Below are 21,284 nucleotides of genomic sequence, written 5' to 3'. Positions count from 1 at the left end.
TGGCCGTCGGCCCTTCATACTTAATTTGGAGCTTTCGTGACTGCAGGAATTATTCTTTGGTTCTTTCGGTAAAGTCACGTATAAAGAGAAAATAATAAATTAAATACGAGCATACGACGTTTCGATTGCAACACAAGCAATCATCATCAGGTGTAAATGAAATAGAAACACAAATCTAGTAAACTCAGAAATGTAATGTGATACAACAGAGAGTCGGATAACATAACAGTCAAACACCCTACCTGGTTGATTACGTTCTTCCTGAGAATGCTACATTTGAGAGAGAGAGAGAGATCAAACACAGAACCAGAGACATATAGACAGACACATAAGTCCGGCCAAACAAACGCACTCCGTCCAACACACACGGCTCAGCAGCAGCAGCAGCAGCGGGGAAGAGTAGACCAAACACAGACCCTTCCACCCACCCCGTGGTCTTTGTAGGTGTGTGTGTGTCACACAACGATTAGCACGCTGCGCTACGAACCCGGCGACCCGAGTTCGATTCCCGCTCGCGGCCACCAACAGCCAGTGACGATTTATCTGAACCAGTCCTGGGCCTCCTGTAGGTCCACTCAGCCTAAAATGAGTGCCTGGTGCAGTATGTAAAATCATCGCCCCTGGGGCATCACATTCATCCAGTGTGCCTCTGGATGAGCATCGTCAAACCACGCTCGTATTACGCGTGTGGTGCGTGAACATCGCCACTGGGGAGACAAAGGCGGCCGGGCGAGGTGTTGGCCACCCACCCCCCTCGTGTGCCGTGCCGGCCTTCATAGGTGTTCGCTAACTGTACTTGCCCCAACAGTCTATTAAGGCTATATGGGGGATCTTTGTAGGTGTGTGTGTGTGTGTCACGCAACGGTTCGCACGCTGCGCTACGAACCCGGCGACCCGAATTCGATTCCCGCCACCAACAGCCAGTGACGATTTATCTGAACCAGTCCTGGGTCTCCTGTAGGTCTACTCAGCCTCAAATGAGTGCCTGGTGCAGTATGTAAAATCATCGCCCCTGGGGAGACAAAAGCTGGGGGGAGTCGGGCGTGGTGCTGACCACATCAGCCCCTCGTGCGCTATTAAAGCCTCAACAGGAGCTCATTAGCAGCACTCCTACCCCAGTTCTATTCAAGGCTACATGGGGAAGAGTAGACCAAACACACACCCTTCCGCCCACCCCGTGGCTCAGAGCGGGCGGGTTTACAGGTGCTGCACATTGACCTCTTCGTTTTAATTGAAGGGGCTGTGGGAGGGGTGGGGGGGGAGTTGGGGGTCAAAGCGGGTGACTGGAAATAACGATGTTAATCGGGCGAATAAGGCGCAACGCCTCGCGCGTGAACATTGTTCATTGTCCACGCGCGGGTGACCTTTATCCGCCGCATCCTGAATGGAGGCTAACGAGCGCACACTCTGTTTTTTTTTAATGTCTCCGAGCGCTTTCCGCGACCTTTTGGAGGCAATAATCAAGCTCTGTGCCTCTCCCACCCCGCGGCGTGCTACTTTTATTGGATTAAAAAAAACAGTTCTGAAGGCTTCCTGCAAAATCGTGACCGCGTTGTTATGATGTCCACGAGACGTATATTTTTTGTCACGGTGCCACGAAACGTTTTGTTCACGTGAATAATTACTGGTAGGAACCGCCAGGTTACACCAGCCCACAGGGGATTATTGTGTCCGTCGTGCAGGGAGGGGCTGGGTGGGGAAGGGGCTGGGCTGGGTGGGGAGGGGAGGGTGGGGAGGGGCTGGGCTGGGTGGGGAGTTTCTCTTAATTGATACAGCAATCGTGCTGTGATGGTTCCACCTGAAGACGGAAGCTTGTGTTGCCTCCGAAACGTCGTGATTTTTATTTTATTTTTATTTTACTTTTATTAATTTTAACTTTTTACCTACGTGGCCCTTTACAGACCCGTCTAGCGGAGGGCTCTTTCCTCCAGCAGTGTGCACGAGCAAAGCAATTGCATGGGCTGCACCTTTGCCTTTCACTGTTTCGCTGCTCGGAGGCCGGTGAAACTGTGGGTGCAATGGTGGAGAGATGTTAACTACCTCGCCTGGTATACAGGAGGTCGTGGGTTCGATCCCGACCCCTTACGTCTGTGTATTTGGAGTTTGCGGGTCTCTCTCTCTCCGTGGCGAGATGTTAACTACCTCGCCTGGTATACAGGAGGTCGTGGGTTCGATCCCGACCCCTTACGTCTGTGTATTTGGAGTTTGCGGGTCTCTCTCTCTCCGTGGTGAGATGTTAACTACCTCGCCTGGTATACAGGAGGTCGTGAGTTCGATCCCGACCATCACATCTGTGTATTTGGAGTTTGCGTGTCTCTCTCTCCGTGGTGAGATGTTAACTACCTTGCCTGGTATACAGGAGGTCGTGGGTTCGATCCCGACCCCTTACGTCTGTGTATTTGGAGTTTGCGTGTCTCTCTCTCTCCGTGGCGAGATGTTAACTACCTCGCCTGGTATACAGGAGATCGTGGGTCCGATCCCGACCATCACGTCTGTGTATTTGGAGTTTGCGTGTTCTCCCCGTAATCGCGTGGAATTTTCTCTGGCGCCCTCCGGCTTTTCACTCCACATTTATAATCATGCGTGCAGAGTATTTGGCTGCGAATTAATTTGTGATTGCCAGGTCGCTTCTGAAAAATAGCTATAGAGCATCTCAGCCTTACCTGGTAAAATAGAAAGAAAAAAAATGTAGAAACACGACCGGTAAACTTTCGCTACTTTCCGACTTCCCGCCAGGTTCGTGGACGGCATTGAGGACGACGGCTCCGCGTCGTCAGGGGTCAAGTTCGAGTTCAACCTGCAGCTCGCCGGGACCCAGAGCAGCCCGGTCAAGTCCCACGTGCAAGGTGGATGCGCACACGTACGCGCGCACGTACGCGCGTACGCACACACGTACGCACACACGTATTCACACACGTATGCACGCACGGACGCGCGTACGCACACATGTACGCGCGTACACACGCACACACACGTACACACGCACACACACGTACGCACGCACGGACGCAAGCGCATACGCACACACGTACGCACGCACACACGTACGCACGGACGGACGCACGCGCACACACGTACGCGCATACGCACACACGTACGCACGTATGCACACGTACGCGCGGATGCACGCGCACACTTTCACGCGCTCCGCAACGCTTAGTGACAACTTGATTTAAGAAGAAAAGCCAACCCGTTTTCACACGAAGCAAAGCCGACGGATAACAATTTACTCGAAAAATTCCTAATAAAAATAAGTTTCTCTCGAACGTGTGGTGGCATTTCACGAGCGTTACAATTCTCACCTCAGTTGTAAAACTATTCAACTATTTTTTTTTATTATTTTTACCAGGTAAGGCCCCGCTGAGCTGCTCATCGAAGTTGGCGGATTATCATCGTGTGGAAATTTATAGGAGCAGCGAAATATTCTGAATGCACGTCGATTCTAAATGTGTAGGAAAAAAATCGGAGGACCCGGAGAAAAATCCACGCGACCACGGGGAGAGAGAGACACGCAGACTCCAAATATACAGGGTCGGGATCGAACCTACGACCTCCTGTATACCAGGCGAGGTAGTTAACATCTCCTAGCCACCGTGATGATGATGAGAGAGAGGCACGCAAACTCCAAATATACAGCAGGCGTCAGGGTCGGAATCGAACCTACGACCTCCTGTACACTAGGCGAGGTAGTTAACATCTCCTAGCCACCATGATGATGATGAGAGAGAGAGGCACGCAAACTCCAAATATACAGCAGGCGCCAGGGTCTGGATCGAACCTACGACCACTTGTACACCAGGCGAAGTAGTTAACATCTCCTTGCCACCGTGGCGCCCCGATTAACGATGTGGCAGTGCTGGCCCATTGGGGAAGTTAGATGAGCCATGATATGAATATTCACGTGAAGTGAGCTTGCCACGTTTATGAGGATATCGAGTCGAGATTTAATATTTGATGAACTTTCGATTTTTGTCCGTCAATCCGGCGTCCCCATGAACTACTTGGGGCTCTGACCTTTTTTCTTGGTTTTTGCTGAATGCCTAGCCCCCACCACTGACCAAATGTAGTAGATGCATTATAATAAGCTTTTACCCTTTCTGGAAATAAAACAGATGTTAAGATGTTCAAACACCAAACAAATACATTTTGCAAGGAATAATAAAGTCTGCATTAACCATGCGTACTTGTGGTGAACATGCAAACAAACATTTATTAACACGTTCCTGCGGAGGGAGCTGGTAAGAACGTTGGGTTGCTCGGTCAATGGCCAGGGTCAATGGCGGCGTGGTGTATTCCGCAAATATGCCCGACTGTGAGGGCGGGCACAAGCCGGCGTGAGTAGGTTAAACGTTGAGTTTTATAAGGGCACCACGGGGTGAGCAGCCCCTCCCCACCCAGCCCCTCCCCACCCAGCCCCACCCCTCCCACCCCCCACCCAGCCCCTCCCCACCCAGCCCCACCCCTCCCACCCCCCACCCAGCCCCACCCTCCCCACCCAGCCCCTCCCCACCCTCCCCACCCAGCCCCTCCCTATCCTCCCCTCTCCACCCAGCCCCACCCCTCCCATTTTTGGATGCACGACGGACGGACGGACAGAATAATCCCCTGTGGGCTGGTGTAACCAGGAGGTTCCTACCAGTATAATATATACATTGTCTTTGAAACTGATTGACCTAACGAGTCTCGCCATTGTCAGAGCAGAGAACACCAAAAAGCGAACAGTACAAAGATAATGCCACACGTATCAGAGCATTCATAGCTGGGGGGGGGGGGGGGGGGTGAGCAGCTCTATCATGGCACCTTTTTGCCAGTATCAAATTATGTAAAATAAGAATGGCTTTTACCAGAGGTGGGACAAAGTCATTGTTATGCAAGTCCAAGTCGAGTCGCAAGTCATCAAATTCATGACTCGAGTCTGACTCGAGTCCAAGTCACATGACTCGAGTCCACATCTCATAGGTGGGACAAAGTCATTGTTATGCAAGTCCAAGTCGAGTCGCAAGTCATCAAATTCATGACTCGAGTCTGACTCGAGTCCAAGTCACATGACTCGAGTCCACACCTCTGGCTTTTACCCTTTCTGGCAATAAAACGGGTGTTCAAATGCCAATTAGATACCTTATTAGATGGCTTAAGGAAAGGTGGCTTCCCGTGCGAGCAATTTAAGAATCTTTTTGGTTCTTTCGGTAAAGTCACGTAGAATGGAAATAATAAAATAATAAAAATAGAACATAATAAAATAATTTTCACGACGTTTCGGCCACAACGCAAGCAGCCGTCCTCAGGTGTAGAACAGGTCTGTCGAGAAGACAGATACATCGTGAGAATTATTTTATCATGTTTTATATTTATTATTTTATTATTTTCATTCTACGTGACTTTACCGAAAGAACCAAGAAGATGAATCCCTGCAGTCACGAAAGCTTTAAATCCAATTTAAGAATGTTGAAAATACTATACTGTTTGGTTCTTTCGGTAAAGTCACGTAGGTATAAAATAAAATAAATCACGACGTTTCGGGCGCAACACAAGCGTCCGTCATCAGGTGAGAAAGCATGATCTGCCGCCGAGGCAGACTCTTTACCGAAAGAATCAAAGAGTATGGATTCCTGCAGTCACGAAAGCTTCAAATCAAGGTTGAAAATACTGTTCCATGAAGCTGAGGGGCGGCTGGGTGGCTCAGAGGTCATAGGTCAGAGCGACGATTGCACACCGCTGAGAATATGAGTTTGAATCTGGACTTCAACCGCAGGCGATTAAAACCGATTTTCAGTTGCAGAGAGGTGATGGTCTCAGCCTGGTTACCAATGACTGCAAGAAAACACATCAGGCATAAGGTTTCGTGGAACGTGGGAAAGTGCGCCCCCTATAGTGTAAAGTAAAAAAGGCCATTTTCTTGGTTCTTTCGATAAAGTCACGTAGAAGGGAAATAATAAAAATAAAACATAATAAAATAATTCTCACGACGTTTCGGCCACAACGCAAGCAGCCGTCCTCAGGTGAAGACCAGGTCTGAGGACGGCTGCTTGCGTTGTGGCCGAAACGTCGTGAGAATTATTTTATTATGTTTTATTTTTATTATTTTATTACTTCCCTTCTACGTGACTTTACCGAAAGAACCAAGAAGATGAATCCCTGCAGTCACGAAAGCTTTAAATCGAAATTTTAAAAAGGCGTACTTGAAGAAAAATTTTCGGAGTTGGACCAATTACATTCCTTCCAACAGGTCGCATGCCAATCAGAATCAGAATGTTGATTTGTACTGGAGGAATCCGATGAGCGATGAAAGCTCTTTTTCACCGATGTCCAGTAGTTTCGCGGATTTCCAGTGGCTTCACAGATATGCAGTGGATCACGTTTACGGTCAATTTCCACTTCGGCAGAATTACCGCAAGGGACATTGAGCCTTATCACAAAATTTGACATATGCAGCGTTTTGCCTTCTGTAGTTTCGAAATGTTCTTACACAGCAGGCAGGCGTGGTCCGTGAGCGATCCCATTTTAACGGAGCGTCTCATTTGTATCCGTTCTAACCCCGCTATTATGGGTTATGGAAATTGAGCCAATGTCATTTCATGGAATAACCCAGATAATTAGTGATTATTACCTGTTAAACGTGCACGAGATTTGCACTTCCTGCCAAATGTTATTTTAGCTTTAATTCTAAAGCTACCAGCAATGTCTTGGCCTGGCCCCGTGTCCTGCCGCGTTGGCGATAATTGGGATTTTTGACCCGCCGGTTCAAGATTTTTCAGGCCATAAATTTGCTTGACCTCGTGGTGCAGCTAAAGAGAGTGGGGCTGGCAGAGGAGTGGAGGCAAGGCCTGTGAGCTGTGCGGGTGTGGCCGAGAGGCCACTCCCTCGCGTGGGCGGAGCTAGTGCCCGGGTGGGCGTGGCTACATGAAAGTGGGCCGGCTCTCCCCCAAACAATGGCAGGAATATCTTCTTGGTTCTTTCGGTAAAGTCACGTAGAAGGGAAGTAATAAAATAATAAAAATAAAACATAATAAAATAATTCTCACGACGTTTCGGCCACAACGCAAGCAGCCGTCCTCAGGTGAAGAACAGGTCTGTCGGGAAGACAGCGTCTGAATGAAACACTCCAGGCTTGGAGCTTATATTTAAGCTGGGTTGGAGGGGGAAGAGGAAATTATTTTGTCAAGGCGCTCTTCCCCCTCCAACCCAGCTTAAATATACGTTCCAAGCCTGGGGTGTTTCATTCAGACGCTGTCTTCCCGACAGACCTGTTCTTCACCTGAGGACGGCTGCTTGCGTTGTGGCCGAAACGTCGTGAGAATTATTTTATTATGTTTTATTTTTTATTATTGTATTACTTCCCTTCTACGTGACTTTACCGACAGAACCAAGAAGATGAAACCCTGCAGTCACGAAAGCTTTAAATCGTAAAAACAATGGCAGGAGTAGGCCAATAAATTGTCTAAAAATTGCCGCTCTAGAGCATCTAAGTTGCAAAACTAAGGGCAAGGGAGGAAGCTTGCCACCAAACATTGAACCCCCTTCACTACCTCTCCTTTTTCCTCTTCTCTTCCAGGGGTATCAGAGCTTAGGAAGACACCAGGGAGTTGTACAGTTTATTGAGACCGGTGTATTGAAACGTGCGATGAAAGGCAGGTTTCCATCAACTCCCCGTTCATATCCTGCTCGTTTTCTTGATAAAACACTTTTGGAGAAGTTCAAAAAAAGTTAAAGTGGGCCAGCTCGCCGCGTGTCCCGGTGGAACATCTCGGACACAAATGTGCTGCCATTTATTGAATTCCCCCCCTCGGTTTGACGCTTCGCAGAAGGTGCGCTCGTGTTCCCGGGTTGTCCATCCAGTGACTCAACAGAATGCGACAACCGCCAAAACATCTGCAAGCTCAACCAGGAGGTGAGAGGCCACGCGCAGTCGCACGGACGCATACCGTGTCAACCCATCACGGTTTACCCCGTGCTCTTGTGCAGGGAAATTGAGTGTTTCAGGTCCATACGGCGGCATACAGCCGTTTTAATCCGGTGCAAAACATTTTTTTTGGTCAATTCGTTTGTGTTTCTCCCTTGCCATAGGACTTTGTAGGATAAACGTTGAGATTTATAAGGGGGCACGGGGTGACCAATATTAGGTCTGAATTGGTCTGTAATAAGATTGGGCACTGATAAGGGGTTGACAGGTATGCGAGCACAGGTAGGTGTGGGCACGTGTCGTGCAGTGCGTCCGGCGTGTTCGCGTGCGTGCAATGGTGTTTTATTTTTAAATCCTTTATATTAAGTTCACTTGCTTGCGCGCTTACGACCGTGCAAATCTTTCGGTCGTTTTTTAACCCACTTCCCGTGATCCAATCGCGCTGACATTTTGCACACAGACTCGTTGTGCCTGACAATTATTTTCGTGAAATTTTTTTCTCCAAAATTTTCACTATTTTAGGATTTTTTTTGTTATATTTAATTACCAATTGCTGAATGGTGGCAGGCAATCATCTGACCCATAGGTGGCAGCCATCTCAAGCCAGAGGACGAGAAGACTCTAGCCGCCCGTTTCAAAGACCAATGTGGGCTGGGTTGTGGCCCATTGAACACGTACTGTAATTTATTTGCCACGCATATAAAGGATTTATAGTGAAAAACTTTGTTTTTACGGGTTAATTTTTCTTGTCAACGATCCGAGGTCCTAAATCCACCCGATGTCTTCGGATCTCGGACGCCAACCAGGGTTCAATCTGGTTAGATAGTAGGGCAATGGGGATTGTCACGTGGTGTAGGCATAGGCTGCGAGGCGTTCAGGGGATGGCAGGAGAATGCTGCATGCTGGAATCTTGGGTTAGGGCCGCGATTATGTTCAAGAATTGACCATTTCTATATTTGAAGTTTTCGTGACTGCAAGGATCCATACCCTTTGGTTTTTTTTCGGTAAAGTCACGTAGGTGAAAAAAGAAAACAAATAAATTAAGTCTGAAGACGGAAGCTTGTGTTGCCCCCGAAACGTCGTGATTTAATTTATTTGTTTTCTTTTTTAACCTACGTGACTTTATCGAAAAAAGCAAAGAGTATGAATTGACCATTTGTTTGTCCCGGTCTTACCATCTTTATTGTATTGTTTGTCACGGTCTCTGTCTCTGACCTCTCTCTCTCGCTCGTCTGGTTGGGCTTTCTTCTTCGCACACAATCAGCATAACATCACCTGAAGGTGCGTGCTGCTCACAAGGAGCAGCAGAGCACGGCTCCTACCATGTCTGACATGCATGTCATTTGACCACAACATGACAAGTATAGCGGTGTCAGCCCTGTCCGGAGATCTGTTAGATTAGGACTATGGGTTTAAATTCTTTTTCTAAAGGCTTAAGAAGTAAATTTACAGTCCAGACTCTTTTAGAAATGGCCTAACATTGCAATGCAAACGCTCCACTCTCGTAATCTGTGAAACGCACGACGCGAAAGTACAATTTGTGAACGTTTTTTTGTCATGTGTTTCAAATTGCCCCCTGCCAATGCCGTCCCATCATTAAAAAGTTTGGAGCGCATGCTCCCCTTATTAGCGGCGATTCTCCCGTGACAACGCGAGATAATTGACCCGCGAAACAATTGGGCGCTTCGTGACATTTCGCGCAAAGTTGACGCGTCACTTTGCCGTTCAACGCAAACCCGAAATGGAATTCGCTGCGGCGGGGGCTCGTTAACCACCGCTGTGGGTTTGTGGAACACTCAAACCCCGCTGGGCTACGAGCGTGGCGAGGAGGTGGCAGTACAGCAAATGGGATTGTGGCCGATGTGGGTTGATTTTTTTAGCACGATTGCCTAAGTACGGTGCGAAAGAAGTTCAACATATCATCATGGGACCTCCTTTGCCAGTACCAAAATGATGTAGCTGCTCACCCCGAGCTCGCATTACTCTGGTAGTGCGTTGTCTTTGAACTGAACGCCTTTTGGCGTCATCTGGTCGAACACCATATGAGACTAGGCTCTAAAGAAAGCTGTCTCTGGTGTGGACCAATCAGTTTCAAAGACAATGCATAAATTATCAGAGTATTGTTTTTGTTTGCATTTTACTGCAAGTATTGTGGTTAATGTAGTAAGCATGATTCCTTGCAAAAGGTGTCAGTTTTGTTTCCAGAAAAAAGAGGAAAAACCCTATTAGTAAGTTCAACATACATATACAAACATTAAAAAGCCACTGGAGCTATGCCCTTTTAAATATAGATTGAAAACTCATTTCATTAGAACTGCTTTTTGTGTGTTAGTTTGTTGTCCTTCCACCGCATCTCCGATGAGCACGGTTGGCTACGTTCGGTGTGAATGTCCAACATACATACATTCAGAGCTCCATGTCTACAACGCCTGGCGACTAGCCCTGATCATCACCCTTGTCCAAGTACATACTAACCAGACTCAACCCCATTTGGCTTCTGAGATCTGACGAGACGGGGGACCACGTTTTGGCTTATCTGCTCGACGGCATTCGACATCTAAGCGGCTTGCGTGCTGCGCGTGCTTTGCTCGCTCTGCGTGCAGATGTCCACGCTGACTCGAGAAGTCTCTCAGCTGAGTCAAGACCTGCGCAGCGTCATGCTGCTCCTCAAGATGTTCCTTCCGGCTCAGCCCAAACCCCCGGCAGCCACTGAACCAGTCCGCTCCGTTCTCGCTCAGTCGCCTTCAGCGCCACCCGGCGACAATCGTTTCGGGGCGCAGGTGCGGCCCGCCACCTTTGCCGCGTGCGACCACGCGGGCGACGCGTCCGCCGACGGCCGCTCCACTGGGCCCGGCGCGAAGCCTCCCGCCGGTTCGAGCGCGACGAACAATGGCGGCGCAGCGGCAACGGCGCGCCACTGCGGCTACGCCCGAACGTGCTTCTGCAGAGGCGGGCGCGATTCGAACCTCCTCAACTCCAATTTCAATTGCCTGCTGTGCACGCCCGAGGGAAGCAGCGGTGCGAGCGTCGCTTGGCCCGAGCCGCCAGTCGGTTTCTACGACGCCGCCGCCGCGGCGAGCCTCGAACCGCGAGGCCCGAGGGGATTCATTCCGGAGGTGGTGGCCGACGCGCAGGGCTCCCCCGCGGAGGACGGCGGGTGGCACGACCTGGTCGAGAGAGGGGCGGTGGAGTGCGCGCGTCTGTTGGGGACGCACCCCGCCGCTGATGTCTCCGCTCCGTCTCGCGACGTGCCGGAGCTCGTGTCTCTGGAGCTGCTCAGGGCGTCGTCGGTGGCGAACGCATACCACAGTAGCACGGAGCTCGTCGATAACAAAGTGTAGGAGGGAATAGCCACAGGGCAGTTTTTAAACGAGTTTGATGAGGACGAGCGCACGGTCTTCCCCCCCCCCCCCCCTGGGATGGCGGCGAGTGTGTGTACGTACATGTTGAACTTCTTTCGCACCGTACATTGCTAACCGTGTGAATAGGAGGTGCGGGGGAAGGACAACAAACTGAACACGAGAAGCAGTTCTCAAGAAAAAAAGTTTTCAATTTAGATTTAAAAGTGCATAGCTCCAGTGGCTTCCTAATATCATAAGGAAGATATCCACAGAGATCCATACATGCTTAACGGACTGCTGATGAGACAATTAATGTCAAAACCGGTCCAATTGATGCACTCCCAAAGGCCGTGCAGCCAATACGCTGAGTAGACACGCAACTTTTGTATTTTATATGGTGGACGGATAAATATGGGAAGGAGGCATTATTTATATTTAGACAAACACGTCAATTATGCTCACGTCAGCGGAAATTGCACAGGAATGTTGCGTGTATTTTGAACTTCTTTCGCGCCGTACGTAGCCAACCGTGCTAATCGGAGGTGAGGGGGGAAGCGAGAACAAACTAAGCACACACAAAGCAGTTCTGCCTGGTAATGGAATGGCACGATGTGGCCGAGCGTTGTGAAACAGCTAAATTAAATGGTGTGGGGCGTCGGTAATGAAGATGCACGGTTAGGAAATGGCATTTACGTGCCGATTGGGAACAAAATTTAGAGCAAGTAATGGCGTATGGGCCGTCCATAAATGACGTCACGCGATTTTGGACGATTTTTGACCCCCCCCCCCCCTCGTTACACGGCGTCACAAAAAGTCAGACCCCCCCCCCTTCAAATATGACGTCACAAAGCTCTGTACCCACCCCCACCCAAAACCGTAATTCCATTTTGAAAATAAAACATGCTTCAAATCGCTTTAAACTATTGTCATTGTAGTGCGTATTTAATGTGGCGCTGCACTCTGATGTTGTAGGAGTGTTGTTATAACAATTAGTGTTGTTATAACAATTCTGTATTTATTTAAAGTTGCGCATTTTGATGTGACGTCACATTTCTCAAACACCCCCCCCCCCCTCTCGTCACACATCGTCACAAATGTCTAACCCCGCCCCCCGCCCCCCTAGGTGCGTGACGTCATTTATGGACGGCTCCTATGACAGGCGATTATTTGTAAATGCAGTGGACTGGGTGCGTAACGGCCTGGCCAGAGACGTTGTCTCTTACCAAAATGGAACACGTGGGCATCGTTCAGTTACAACATCATTGTTCAATTACATCATCGTTCAGTTACATCATCGTCATTCAGTTACATCATCATCGTTCAGTTACAACATCATTGTTCAGTTACATCATCATCGTTCAATTACATCATTGTTCATTAACAACATCGTTCAATTACATCATCGTTCAGTTACATCATCGTTCAGTTACATCATCATCGTTCAGTTACATCATCATCGTTCAGTTACATCATCGTTCAGTTACATCATCATCGTTCAGTTACATCATCGTTCAGTTACATCATCATCGTTCAGTTACATCATCATCGTTCAGTTACATCATCGTTCAGTTACATCATCGTTCAATTACATCATCATCGTTCAATTACATCATCGTTCAGTTACAACATCGTCGTTCAGTTACATCATCGTCGTTCAGTTACATCATCGTTCAGTTACAACATCGTCGTTCAGTTACATCATCGTTCAGTTACATCATCGTCGTTCAGTTACATCATCGTTCAGTTACAACATCGTTCAGTTACATTATCATCGTTCAGTTACATCATCGTTCAGTTACATCATCGTCGTTCAGTTACATCATCGTTCAGTTACAACATCGTTCAGTTACATTATCATCGTTCAGTTACTACATCGTCGTTCAGTTACAACATCGTCGTTCAGTTACATCATCATCGTTCAGTTACATCATCATCGTTCAGTTACATCGTCGTTCAGTTACATCATCATCGTTCAGTTACAACATCGTCGTTCAATTACATCGTCGTTCAGTTACATCATCATCGTTCAGTTACAACATCATCGTTCAGTTACATCGTCGTTCAGTTACATCATCATCGTTCAGTTACAACATCATTGTTCAATTACATCGTCGTTCAGTTACATCATCATCGTTCAGTTACATCATCGTTCAGTTACATCATCGTTCAATTACATCATCATCGTTCAGTTACATCATCATCGTTCAGTTACAACATCGTCGTTCACTTACAACATCGTTCAGTTACAACATCGTTCAGTTACATTGTTCAATTACATCATCGTTCAATTACATCATCATCGTTCAGTTACATCATCATCGTTCAGTTACATCATCATCGTTCAGTTACAACATTGTTCAATTACATCATCGTTCAGTTACAACATTGTTCAATTACATCATCGTTCAACTACATCATCATCTATCAGTTACAACATTGTTCAATTACATCATCGTTCCGTTACATCATCGTTCAATTACATTATCGTTCAGTGACATCATCGTTCAATTACATCATCGTTCAGTTACATCATCATCGTTCAGTTACATCATCATCGTTCAGTTACATCATCATCGTTCAGTTACAACATTGTTCAATTACATCATCGTTCAGTTACAATATTGTTCAATTACATCATCGTTCAACTACATCATCATCTATCAGTTACAACATTGTTCAATTACATCATCGTTCAGTTACATCATCGTTCAATTACATCATCGTTCAGTGACATCATCGTTCAATTACATCATCATCGTTCAGTTACATCATCATCGTTCAATTACATCATCGTTCATTAACAACATCGTTCAACTACATCATCATCTATCAGTTACAACATTGTTCAATTACATCATCGTTCAGTTACATCATCGTTCAATTACATCATCGTTCAGTGACATCATCGTTCAATTACATCATCGTTCAGTGACATCATCGTTCAATTACATCATCATCGTTCAGTTACATCATCATCGTTCAATTACATCATCGTTCATTAACAACATCGTTCAACTACATCATCATCTATCAGTTACAACATTGTTCAATTACATCATCGTTCAGTTACATCATCATCGTTCACTTACATCATCATCGTTCAATTAAATCATCGTTCATTAACAACATCGTTCAGTTACATCATCGTTCAATTACATCATCGTTCAATTACATCATCGTTCAATTACATCATCGTTCAATTACATCATCGTTCAATTACAACATCGTTCAATTACATCATCATCGTTCAGTTACAACATCGTTCAATTACATCATCGTTCATTAACAACATCGTTCAATTACATCATCATTCAATTACAACATTGTTCAATTACATCATCATCGTTCAATTACATCATCGTTCATTAACAACATCGTTCAATTACATCATCGTTCAGTTACATCATCATTCAGTTACATCATCATCGTTCAATTACATCATCATCGTTCAGTTACAACATCGTTCAATTACATCATCGTTCATTAACAACATCGTTCAATTACATCATCGTTCAATTACAACATTGTTAAATTACATCATCATCGTTCAGTTACATCATCATCGTTCAGTTACAACATCGTTCAATTACATCATCGTTCATTAACAACATCGTTCAATTACATCATCGTTTAATTACAACATTGTTCTATTACATCAACATCATCATCGTCGTTCAGCAAGGCGCGTCGCTTCGCCTCTCATCGGCTCACCGGCTCGGACGCAGCTCCGGTTACCGGGCGACGTTTTCCTTCCCCCCCCCCCACGCGTTTTTGAACGAAACGGACCGTAGAGAGTTTCGACCGCGGATCGTGAGAAACGAGCGCCTAGGGAATTAAGCGCGGAGGTGGTAACGGAGCCGGTTGCTGTGGAGTTTTTAAAAAACACGGTCGCGTTTTGTCGGGCCCACCGAACAAGAGATATCTGCCCGGCCGGACCCCCTTGCGAGTGACACTTGGAAGGACGATTTTACAGTTACATGCTAATTTCTCACATTAACATCATGCTAATGTCTCACGTTAACATCATGCTAATTTCTCACGTTAACATCATGCTAATTTCTCACATTAACATCATGCTAATTTCTCACGTTAACATAGCCACTTCCGTGCCCTCTAATTTCTCACATTAACATCATGCTAATGTCTCACGTTAACATCATGCCAATGTCTCACGTTAACATCATGCTAATTTCTCACATTAACATCATGCTAATTTATCACATTAACATCATGCTAATTTCTCACGTTAACATAGCCACTTCCATGCCCTCTAATTTCTCACATTAACATCATGCTAATTTCTCACATTAACATCATGCTAATTTCTCACATTAACATCATGCTAATTCCTCACATTAATATAGCCACTTCCGTGCCCTCTAATTTCTCACATTAACATCATGCTAATGTCTCACGTTAACATAGCCACTTCCATGCCCTCTAATTTCTCACATTAACATCATGCTAATTTCTCACATTAACATCATGCTAATTTCTCACATTAACATCATGCTAATTCCTCACATTAATATAGCCACTTCCGTGCCCTCTAATTTCTCACATTAACATCATGCTAATGTCTCACGTTAACATCATGCTAATTTCTCACGTTAACATCATGCTAATTTCTCACATTAACATCATGCTAATTTATCACATTAACATCATGCTAATTTCTCACGTTAACATAGCCACTTCCATGCCCTCTAATTTCTCACATTAACATCATGCTAATTTCTCACATTAACATCATGCTAATTTCTCACATTAACATCATGCTAATTCCTCACATTAATATAGCCACTTCCGTGCCCTGTAATTTCTCACATTAACATCATGCTAATCTCTCACATTAACATCTTGCTAATTCCTCACATTAACATAGCCACTTCCGTGCCCTGTAATTTCTCACATTAACACCATGCTAATCTCTCACATTAACATCATGCTAATTTCCCACATTAACATCATGCTAATTTCCCACATTAACATAGCCACTTCCGTGCCCTCGTCCAGAAGGCCGCTCTCCTCCTATCTTACAGTTACATGCTAATTTCTCACGTTAACATCACTAGCCCCGGCCACTTCTTTATAACCCTTGGGCTACACCCATTTCAAACCTTTTAAAACAGTCTGCCTCAGCAGCAGACCATGATTTCCCACCTGATGACGGACGCTTGTGTTGCGCCCGAAACGTCGTGATTTATTTTATTTGAAACCCACGTGACTTTACCGAAAGAACCAAAGAGCATGGATTCCTGCAGTCACGAAAGCTTCAAATCGAGATTGATTTCATCCTGTGCTCAAAAGGGTCCACCAGGAATTGCCAGTGGATTTGAGAGGATTAAAACAAAATTAATTACGACGGCTTTTTTGGTGCGTAAGCGCCAGTTAAAGAAAAAACTCGCCACCTTCGTCATTGGTGCTGCCTTACAACAGAGATCTTCTTCTTCATGTGTCATCTTCCTTGGTATAACAGCGCGATTAGCAACGTTGTGCGCCGATGTGGATGCCGGTAAGCCAGATGGGGCAATAGGAGCGATGTTGGTGAGCCAGGTTGTATGTCATCTCGCTCATCTCGGTCAGTCGACCCGTGGCACCTGCTGGGTCTGCCCCGTGACCTCCTGCCAGCGGGCGTTCGACACTTCACGTGGCCTCAAGGTGCACTTGGCCTGGCACAAGCGTCGTGGTGACGTCACCGCCACTTAGTGGCGAATGGCGGTTGTTGTTGTTGTTGTTGATGTGTAGGTTTGTTAAACTTCTTACACACCGTCCGTAGCCAACCGTGCTCATCAGACGTGCGGGGGGAAGGACAACAAACTAAACACAAAAAGCAGTTCTAAAGAAATGGGTTTTCAATCGAGATGATTTAAAAGTGCAAAACTCGAGTGGATTCCTAATATCGTCAATGCGGTTCGATTGGTCAGCCAAAAATCCGCTGCTGCGAGGATAACCGGAGTTCGCGTGATGACGGTGTTCTGCTCCTTGACGAGGTCGGCGAGCCAAGTTGATGGCCATGTCAACGATGTCGTGAATGTCTTGCGATGCTGTCTGCGAACAAGCGAAGCATCGGGTGACCGCCGGACGGCGTGTTCCCACCGCGGTGCGGCTTCGATGGCCACGGTTGCGGGGAAAGTTGAGGAACGCTTCTCCTCTTCCACCGGTGGCACGGGGCAGCCGCCGCACGCTGCGATGTTTGGGATTGCAGTTCAGATCCCGGGCCGCGTCTTTCTCGGTAGGTCCATCCCTGAGCGGATTTCCGCGGTCGGATCGGCGGTCAGGCTCTTCTTGTTTGGGAATTAGCCATTGTCCCCCCCCCCCCAATTGCTCTCAGCCGCGAAGTCGAGAGATTTTGTCTGGTCCTGGAACAGTAAGGGGCACCACAGTGGCGCACTGTTAACTCCCTCGCCTGGTATGCAGGAGGTCGGGGGTTTGATCCCGACCCTGACGCCTGCTGCTTTATATTTGGAATTTGTATAAGTGTCTCTCGCTCTCTCTCCCCCGTGGTCGCGTGGATTTTTCGACTGGGTCCTCCGGTTTTTCCCTCCACATTTAGAAAACATGCGTTTCGGAGTGTTTGGCCACTGTACATTTCCACGTGATAAGCCACTTCGTTAAGCTATCGTTTGTGGCCAGGTCACTTCTAAAAAAGAAATGTATCGGTCAGTGGGCCTTGCCTGGTAAAATGAAAAAAATTGTTTAGTTTGGGAGATTTGGAGTAGGGATGAGGGAGAACGAATGAAGGTAGGGAGATGTGGAGGGAGAGGGAGGTGTGATTATTTAGATAACACTGGTCAACAAAAAAATACTTTTTTTTCTGGCCTGGACTTTTGCAGCTGTTTTAGACTAATTTCAGGGTGCTGATTCCAAATCTGATCTCAGATTTGCTCTATCACATCTCATTTTTATGCTATCGGCATACCCCATTTTATTTATTTTACCCGAAATTAACTCTGTCACTTATGATTGCAAGTTGTTGCGAGTCAGTGACTGCTTTAGTGTTAAAATATGGTGCTGTATTTTTAGGATAGTGTGTTTATAATATCATTTTATGTAGATATCCACATTTATTTAATATTTTTCTTCTGAAGTTTTGATTGAAAATGCAATATTTGATATCAGATTTGGAATCAGCACCTCAAAATTACCTTAACACCGTTGGAATACCTTATGCCAGAAAAAAGTGTGTTGACCAGGGTTATTTGGCTGGACATGTGTGAAAAAGAGCTTTACAGCTCATCGGATTCCCCCAGTATGAATGCATGATCTGATTGTGATTCTGTTGCTCACGAATGCCTCTGGATAGCGATCCCTGCCTGTGGCTTTGCATAGCAGCTCGTATGTCCATGTCCTGCGCCGAAAGCCAAATGACAGCCTCGGAGGGAAAAGCTGAGTGGATGCCTTCAATGCCTCTCCTGACCGTGTGGTCATGGTCTATCTCCACTGTCGGTCACATGCCACCGACCTGTGATTTTCCACACGTCAGGCAGGAATGCGTTCCAAAATCCGCCAGGTGCGATCACCGCCTATAACCGAAATAATATAATAGTTAAGTTGGCTTACATTTTAAAGCCGTGGCCAGATAATTTTTTCTGCCCTCTTTCTGCTCCCAGATAAATGTTCTTTGCCCGAAACGTCAGCCTACTATATGCAATATTGTTTCTGTTATGAGGCAGCAGTTTTTTTTTATGAATAAAGATGACCAACCGTTCAAACTGACAAGTATATTTATATAACAGTGCATCCATTTTATTATGTTATCATGTAGGTATTGGTTAAAATGTTTTACGCACTCTGAATTAACTATTGCACGTACATTTTCTGCTTCATGCTCGGAATTATAACAGCTCGTTCAATTGGCTTCTCGTGTGCAGTGCAACGTCGCATATCAGACGGATATAATTGAACATCCATCGAAAATGTGAACGTCTAAGTCGGAAACTTGGGGCTCCGCGTTCGGCTCTTTAAGGACCACTTCGTGACCATTGTCTCGTATTCACCACCACGGTGCAATGCGGCTCTTGAAGTATTTCGTTTTTTGTTTTACCGAATTCGAAAGAAATGTCTCTCCTTGTTATTTTGGTTACCGACCCCTGATCTACGTGAACATATGTGACCTTCTATGTGGACATATGTGAACAAATGTAAGCACCTATGATAACATCTCTGTGAACAAAAATATGTGACCTTCTATGTGGACATATGTGAACAAATGTAAGCACCTATGATAACATCTCTGTGAACATATGGAGGCATCTATGTGAACATGTAAGCATCTATGTAAACATCTGTGTGAACAAACGTGAACATCTATGTGACCATATGTGAACATCTACATGAACATCTATTGACAATGACGGTTACACAACGCACCTGGTGTCGGTGGCTAATTGGGTCAGGGCGGAGTTTGATTGGCCAACACCGGTGACGAGTATCTGAACCGCTCTTGGACCTCCCCTCGGTCAACTCAGCCTCAAATGAGTACCTGGTGCGGTGCGTAAAAATATCGCCACTGGTGAGACAAAGGCGGCCGGGCGTGGTGCTGACCCACCCACCCCCTCGTGTGCCGTGCCGGCCTTCATAGGTACCCGTTAGCAGCACTTGCCCCAACAGTCTATTGAGATTATGGGGGGGGATCTTTGTTTTGTAGGTGTACATCGGAGCGAAATGAAATGAAATATGAGCACCTCGGATGGTCGGCTCGATGGCGTGGGAACGTTTTATTGATGATAGTCGTCGTCGTCGTATCGCTGTGGCGTGGATGGTAATGTTTACAGCCGGTTATCCTGTTGGTGGTTTTGTAAACTTGGGGTTTTTCTTTTGTTGTCGACGGAAAATAAACGAAGCGCCTAGTAACTCGATCGGTGTGATCTGCCGTTGATGTAAACAGAACGTGTGTACGCATTTTGAGTTTGGTATTTAAAATACGATATATGTATTTTACGATTTTATCGCGGGTAATTTGTAACGTGAACAATCGAAGTATTGCGATGGCATTAGGTCCGCAGGCGTGGGGGAATGTTCAGAGATCGATCGATCGTATATTTTGTGGGGGAAAGTTCTCCATCATAAACCGTGGACAGTATGGGTGTTTTTACGATGCATCAATCCACCGATTAAAATGTCATCTTTTTTCCTGACTAACGGCACCAATCGAATTGTGCCCCAGTTGTCTCTCTTTACGTGTTCCACTGCTGCCACTAGAGGCTGCTGCATTCACCGCAGTGGAAATCGCGTTGACCTTTGTAGAGGAACATTAACACCCCCCCAACACCCCCGAGTTATAAAAATCAATTGAATTGCAAGGGTGTATACCAAGGCGTAATTATAATATATATTGGGGGGGACACATCTTCCCCAATATCCACATCTCCACCAATATTCAAATATGCTCAAAATGCCCCCCCCCCCCCCCCATATAATGCTATAAAATAGATTTCTGTTTATATGATTGTGGTTATGGTTGTACTTTATTAATCCCTAATCTCTGCCATTACATACAATGAAACAAGAAATGGTAAAAAAGAAAAAACACAGAGCAATGTAATACAATACACTATTAGACATTATTGTAAAAAAATAAATAAAAAGTCCATCCCATGTGTTAGTGATTTTTTGTTAAAATATTTTAGGCAGGAAATTCGTTTTCAAATTTAGATATTTTTTTTCTGGGGGGGGGGGGGGGGGGCAGACCCCCTGGAAGATTTGGTCCCCCCCAATGTTGAGTCCATGGCTTCGGCCTTGGTGTATACAACCAGTCTTATACTGGTAGGAACGAAGTGAACCAGCCTGCAATAGATTATATCGTCCGTCCGTCCGATGTCCGATTAGGTGTAGCAACATCGCCCCCTACTGCAAACACTTGGCAGGACCCTACAAAAACCTTTAGACTCAGTGAGGCTTTCCTGGCTAAACAAGTGTAACATTCCCTTATAATTCCCTGAGATAGTTTTTAATTAAAAAATTAAAAATGAACTCACAGCGGCCTAAAGCCTACAGCTAGGCCTAAAGCCTAGAACTAGGCCTCAAACTCTCCCTACGTA

At 46.1% G+C, this 21,284-nt stretch overlaps 2 protein-coding genes across 3 annotated transcripts in view; one reads left to right on the top strand and one right to left on the bottom strand.

Annotated features, from left to right (window-relative positions):
• LOC144951418 (voltage-gated delayed rectifier potassium channel KCNH8-like) overlaps window positions 1-12,154 on the top strand; it is an 89,531-nt gene extending 77,377 nt beyond the window's left edge. Inside the window, exons 16-18 of one of the 2 annotated variants that reach the window (XM_078881661.1) lie at window positions 2,737-2,846; window positions 7,803-7,888; window positions 10,504-12,154. In XM_078881661.1, coding sequence (XP_078737787.1) covers window positions 2,737-2,846; window positions 7,803-7,888; window positions 10,504-11,241 — 934 coding nt within the window. In that variant the 3' untranslated portion in view covers window positions 11,242-12,154. Of the gene's footprint in view, window positions 1-2,736; window positions 2,847-3,349; window positions 3,468-7,802; window positions 7,889-10,503 lie in introns of those variants that run through there. The other variant, XM_078881662.1, reaches the window with a different exon arrangement.
• The window catches only part of LOC144951398 (uncharacterized), a 493,651-nt gene that overhangs the window by 397,787 nt on the left and 74,580 nt on the right, over window positions 1-21,284 (bottom strand). The window lies entirely within an intron of this gene.

This window comes from Lampetra fluviatilis, chromosome 62, assembly GCF_964198595.1.
Source record: "Lampetra fluviatilis chromosome 62, kcLamFluv1.1, whole genome shotgun sequence".
Taxonomy (NCBI): Eukaryota; Metazoa; Chordata; class Hyperoartia; order Petromyzontiformes; family Petromyzontidae; genus Lampetra; species Lampetra fluviatilis.
This window is presented reverse-complemented; position numbering and strand designations above follow the sequence as displayed.